Source organism: Haemaphysalis longicornis, unplaced genomic scaffold (genome assembly GCF_048455015.1).
Source record: "Haemaphysalis longicornis isolate Haplotype H1 unplaced genomic scaffold, Haemaphysalis longicornis Haplotype H1 scaffold_9, whole genome shotgun sequence".
NCBI lineage: Eukaryota > Metazoa > Arthropoda > Arachnida > Ixodida > Ixodidae > Haemaphysalis > Haemaphysalis longicornis.
Window position 1 is genome coordinate 150186773 of NW_027526460.1, and position 6000 is coordinate 150192772.

Sequence of the window (6000 nt, forward strand, 5' to 3'; positions counted from 1 at the left end):
CGCTTGGAGGTGTAGTGTAGATTTCATGTTTCTGTGATTGTACTCTACTTCTTTCTTGCTTGAGTTAACGTTTGATGTGAACGTGAACTACTTGTGCTTTTGCGCATGTATGCATGGTAATTTATTTTGAAGCGGTCCTTACCATATGGGTTCATGAACCTGCCCCACAAGAGATGCAAAAGGAACTGCAAAGCCAATAGCTATGTTAATGTGTGGGTATGTTTTTATGTTCTATATTATGATATTTCCTCCCACCAGCCATGTTCCCATGTGCAACTTCAAATGCCCTTTTTTGTACGCTCTGGGCTTTTTCTCTTTACTGACATATAACGTGTTATTTGTTCCTCTTTTTGTTCATTCGAAGCTTGATATTATCTTACAATTCTGTCGCGGCACTCACCCTTCATTACCGCCCTTACACAATGCCCTGCAATAAGGGCATGTAAGATATTTTATATTAGATAAATAAAGAAGTATGTATGCTGTTTCTTATTGAAAGGAGCGCTGCCTGTTATGTTGACAATGTTTCACTCAGGCGACATCACGCTTCCGCGCGGAAAGAGCCCCACGGCGAATTACGCGAATTGAGGTCGGCTACTACCATGCATGGTACGGGTTTTTGATCCATTAGAGGGTAAAACTCAGAGATCGATAGCTGTAACTAGGAGGGATGGAGAGACATCATACCATTAAAACATATTAAAATAATTATTCGAATAGCAGCTGCTGCAAGAATGTTCGGCAATTGGACGGTATGATATCCCAAAGATTTTAGTGCAAAGTTGGCCACACACCGGGAATATGTGCTACCAACGTACACACCCCCAACCACGCACGCACACACACGCGCACACACAAACACGGACGCGCACACCCACCCACACGCACACGCGCCCGCACACAACCCCCCCCACACACACACGCACACACACGCACACTCACACACACATACACACACATGCACACGCACGTACGCACAAACACACGCACGCACACCCACGTACGCACACACACACAGATACACACACGCGCATACCCATGTACGCACAAACACACGCACACACACAAGCACGCGCACACGCACGCACACACATGCACGCACGCACACACACACACACACACACACACACACACACACACACACACAAACAAGCACGAGCGTGTGCGCCCCGCATTGCAGTATTACAGGACCGGTCCCACGTCCATGTCGTAGTCGGACGCCCTGGTAGTTACCGCAAACCGGGGGCACTAGACATGGCACCTTTTCGGAAACCTTGGCGGCAACCGCCACAGACGAGGGCGTCTGGGGTGCCACCGGGAGCACAGGCGTAGCTGCTACTGCGGTCCCTCCCCCCTCCGTGTCAATCTACTTTGTGCCCTCATGTGTACCGAGGGCCCATGGCGTGGAAACGGTGGGAGCGGTATCGCTCACAACAGAGACCGTTCCCAACTGCTACCGCTGACGGCTCGGCCAGCGATGCGGTGATTGGCTGCGCTGTAGCAGGCTGACCAGCGTGGGCAGCGTCCGGACTATTTCAGTCCCCCTACCTGGATCCCCTCGAAACCAGAAGCCAGTCAGTCCCCGGCAAGCTGCGTCAGCCTACCTCTATTGGGGGGAAAGAGGCAAATCTCCTTTGTCAATCTCCTTTGTGCCCTCATGTGTACCGAGGGCCCATGGCGTGGAAACGGTGGGAGCGGTATCGCTCACAACAGAGACCGTTGCCAACTGCTACCGCTGACGGCTCGGCCAGCGATGCGGTCATTGGCTGCGCTGTAGCAGGCTAACCAGCGTGGACAGCGTCCGGACTATTTTAGTCCCCCTACCTGGATCCCCTCGAAACCAGAAGCCAGTCAGTCCCCGGCAAGCTGCGTCAGCCTACTTCTATTGGGGGGAAAGAGGCGAATCTCCTTTGTCAATCTCCGTGTCAATCTCCTTTGTGCCCTCATGTGTACCGAGGGCCCATGGCGTGGAAACGGTGGGAGCGGTATCGCTCACAACATAGACCGTTGCCAACTGCTACCGCTGACGTCCCCGGCAAGCTGCGTCAGCCTACTTCTATTGGGGGGAAAGAGGCGAACGTTTTCGCTCCTCTACTAAGGGTTGTTTTGTGCTGGTCCTGGAGTAAGCCGGAAGACGAATCTGGCAATTGATGCACATGAAGTGTTGCGAATTACAGCTATTATTCGGGTCAACCTATGAGGAATATTTTGCACAAGCCTAGAGAGCCTCGAAAAGACTTCGAAGAATAACAAAACCGCTCGCACTTGAAGCAGCGCTTAAGTTTCTTTATGTAAAAACGAATGAAATACAGTCTGAATCCTGCATTTACATCATTCGGCCGTGTTGAGCGATTGAATGAGATAATTATGTGGTTGAAGGTATTTCCTCGTTCCCTCTTCGTATAACGATGTGCCTCACTGCTGTAACACTCTTATCCTGTAGGAGTTGCAGCACGCCAGCATTCATCTCGTCCATTAGGTCTGGCTCAGAGATCACACCTGGAGGGCTGTACGGGTTCCGGTGGGTGTGATCTTGTTCAGATCGACGATGCGAGTTTGGGCGAGAGATTCCTGGCTAGTGACTTCAACAAGGATTTTTCCGGTTTCTTGTTTTTTGTGATTGTATGAATCTCGCTTGAGAAAATGCAAGGCTTTTTGAAATGCGAAATACTGACGTTGAAGCAAGAGGCTTTTATTGAACAAGTGGTTCTATTACCAAGATGCGAGAATCGATGTCCAGGTTATAAAACATTGTAGTAGAAAATGGTGAAAATACTTCAGTACGGCTCCTTCTCAGGGTACTAGAACACAATGCGGCGTTATATACAGCAGGGGACAGGGGTGCTTTGTTTGTGCTGTCTTCACCATGACGGACAATTTGGTCCTGGAACTCCCTACCTTGGTAGACAGACAGAGAGCCAATTGCCCGGAGCTTGACCTGAGCCCTGATGTAAAATGTTAGAGGCTTGCATCCCACCGCACTCAACTTATCAGTATAATAAGTACACCTCACGGGTACAAGTACACGCTCGGGGCCATGGTGTCGCCAATACCGTCACCTTGAATGCAGTAGATGCCCCGTGTATGAGACGCGTGATCAGCGACTGACCTTGAATGCGGGATTGTGGCGGCGCCTTGCAGATATCTAGTTGATGTATGAAGTTTACGTTTTCTGGTGAGCCTCAAAAAGAAAGTTTTTTGAAGATTTCATTTTCTTTCTAGCAAGTATTAACAAAATTCCCCACACATGTCCGTAGCCTCCTGTTGTTAAGCTAATATAAAAATGCAATAGCATTTTCTGATATAATGAGGTAAATAATTGAGTTGTGTGCTTCCTACATGAGCTCTATCTAACATCCAGACCGTCCGCTAGGTATCCGATAGATGAAAGAACCGCATATCACGGCGTCGGTGAGCAGCATTTGGGAAAACGGTGCAGAAGTGTATTTCACGTGCGAGGGCCTGCCACTTCAAGGCCGGAACCTGCCGTTGTCGACGCTACTTCAGGTTCTTCATGATTGTGACAAGAAGCACGCTGACGCTACACAAGTTATATGGTGCGCCGCAGTAGAGGGCTCCGGATAAATTTTGGCAACCTTGGGAGCTTTAGGCCGCGCCAAAATCTCGAACACACGGAAGTTTTCGCTTTTCACACCCATCAGAAAAGCGGCCGCCGCGGCTTGGAATCAAACAATGTTTTTATATTGCACGCTGAGACCGTGGCGAACCTACTCAAGACACTGTTGGCACTGCCATTTTGTTGACAGGGCTAAAATGAGCATGGTTATCTTTTGGAATCTTTTGATTCAGGTTGCCGAAATATTGTTCGTCGAAGCTGAGGAGGACCAGGCTGGCTCCTGTGATCAGCCGTTGATACCGGACACAAGCGTGGCTCCTGCAGGACAATTTCCGGCCCTTCCTGTGTTCGATGACCCCCATCCTGTGGTTCAAAATAGGGAGGTCATCTGTCACTTCTCAGTAAAGTGAGCTACACATATGCGACGTGATCAATGAAATAAACCGAGCCGCAAATTTTGAAGCTTAACATGTAGTCGGTATGGGGGTAGGGCAAATCATCGGAGTTTCAACCCACAGAAAACCTTCTAGAGCATGGAGTGAGCATTCACAAACTCCACCGAGTGCGTGGGGCTCCAAGCCACAAAGGCAAAGATGTCGGTGTCTTTCGCGATAAAATGCGGCGGCCACGTTTACTTCACATAGCGAGCAACAAAGGCAGAGATGGCACTCTGCACGGATTAATTCAATTCAGTTTGTTTCGCCACTATTTTCTGGCTGGGTAACTCAGCTAAAAGCTACGATAGCAGCTTCACAAGGCCCACCTAACCGCATGGTAGCAACGCCAACGACATACTCAACGCGTCATTCAGACTCGTGTCATAACAGAACAACTAAGTGTAAGTACTCAATCTAGAAAATTGTTAAACAAAAAGAAATCTCATTAGGTAATTTTTCATTTTAAATGCTAAAATCAATTTTGTCGAAACAATTTGTTTCATGGGGCAAAATACACAAAATGAATACCAAGCTTCAGAACATTGCACATAACAGTTAACAACCAGAACATAAACGTGACTTAACAAGAATAAAAGAACCAACACAGCTACTGAGATCGTTAAACTTCTTCTGCAGAATCCCGAAACATATTTGCAGTTTTAAGATATTAAAGCTTGCCGTGTAATCACAGCCATTCAGAATATCTGAGATAACGTTATAGAGAATAAAACATAATTACTGCGGAAATGTAAGACGAATCAAAGATAGAACTGTGGGTGCTAGCCAAGTTGTTTCTTTTGTCGTACATAACCTCTGCGAGTGATTAGGGTGTTTAAGGAAGAAAACAAAAACGAGCAGAAAATTCGAGAATTACACATATTGTCCACCTTGACAGCGTTGGAGATGGGAAACAGATATTGTTGAGCTTATATATATCACAATGGCAATTAAGGGAATAAATGTTTTCAAAACGCAGAACATCCTTCACGTTTTTGTTGTTATGGCAGACAAAATAAACTACGATAGTTAGTGGGATAACCAAAACAGTGCGTAGTTCGTGAAGTGTTATCGTTCTTGGAAGCAGCGCTCGACAGCTAGGTGAGTCTCCACTCACAGCCGATCGTTTTTTGCATATGCTATCAATGCGATCTCCTCAACTAGGTGAGTGCAACCAACTACGCCAGAAACTTTACCTGGAAAGAGTAAGTGGAGTGTGCGAACGCCTATTCAAAGACCGGTGAAAATTTGTTTGGTTATTTTATGCTCTAAAATATTTGCTCATGTTTTTGCAGTATGACTTATTTTCTCTTATTGCGACCAAAAATACAGCTTCTCAATTACATTTGTTACTTTAAGTGTACAGATTATTTACGGCTTTGTCAAAAAGCAACATGGTGCTGCTATCCCCACGCATGATGGGTATATCTATTGTGTCTATCTCAACAATATTATTACTGTAGGTATTTGAGAGCAGTAGCCGTATTACGCTTCCTTGAGGCACACCGAATCTTATTGGTGATGACATTAAAAGGGCCTTTGCATGCAGCCAGTCTTTATTGGTTCAATACAGCTGGAGTACTGCAAGTGGTTCACCTAGAGTTTCAATGAATTAGAGTTAATACCTGAGTATGTTATGATTGAGGCAATCTAATTCCTTGGCAAAATCAACGAATAGCCAGATATTGGAAAAAGTATTATGTATGTGTTGTAGATTGTTGGCCTAATAAAGCTGCCTCTGTCTAATAAAGCTGCCTCTGTTGAGTTATTTTTTTTTTAATCTGAACAAGGATTCAGAAAGAATGTTAAGTCAGTCGATGAATTGTGTTGCCAATCAAACTATTACCTATAACCCGGGAAGGCGAAGTAATACTTGAAACTGGCCTGTATTCTAAAATTAGGTTGTTACCACCGTCTTTAATATTGAGTGATTCTAGAAATTTTCACAGCACTCGGGAATACGTGTGTTTTGAGTACTAAATTTCTAAT

The 6000-nt window shown here is 46.0% G+C and overlaps 1 protein-coding gene across 1 annotated transcript in view; it reads left to right on the top strand.

Annotated features, from left to right (window-relative positions):
* LOC144152651 (uncharacterized) overlaps window positions 1-5633 on the top strand; it is an 85407-nt gene extending 79774 nt beyond the window's left edge. Inside the window, exon 5 of the mRNA XM_077684018.1 lies at window positions 3811-5633. Coding sequence (XP_077540144.1) covers window positions 3811-3987 — 177 coding nt within the window. The 3' untranslated portion in view covers window positions 3988-5633. The remainder of the gene's footprint in view (window positions 1-3810) is intronic.
* Window positions 5634-6000: the final 367 nt, after the last annotated feature.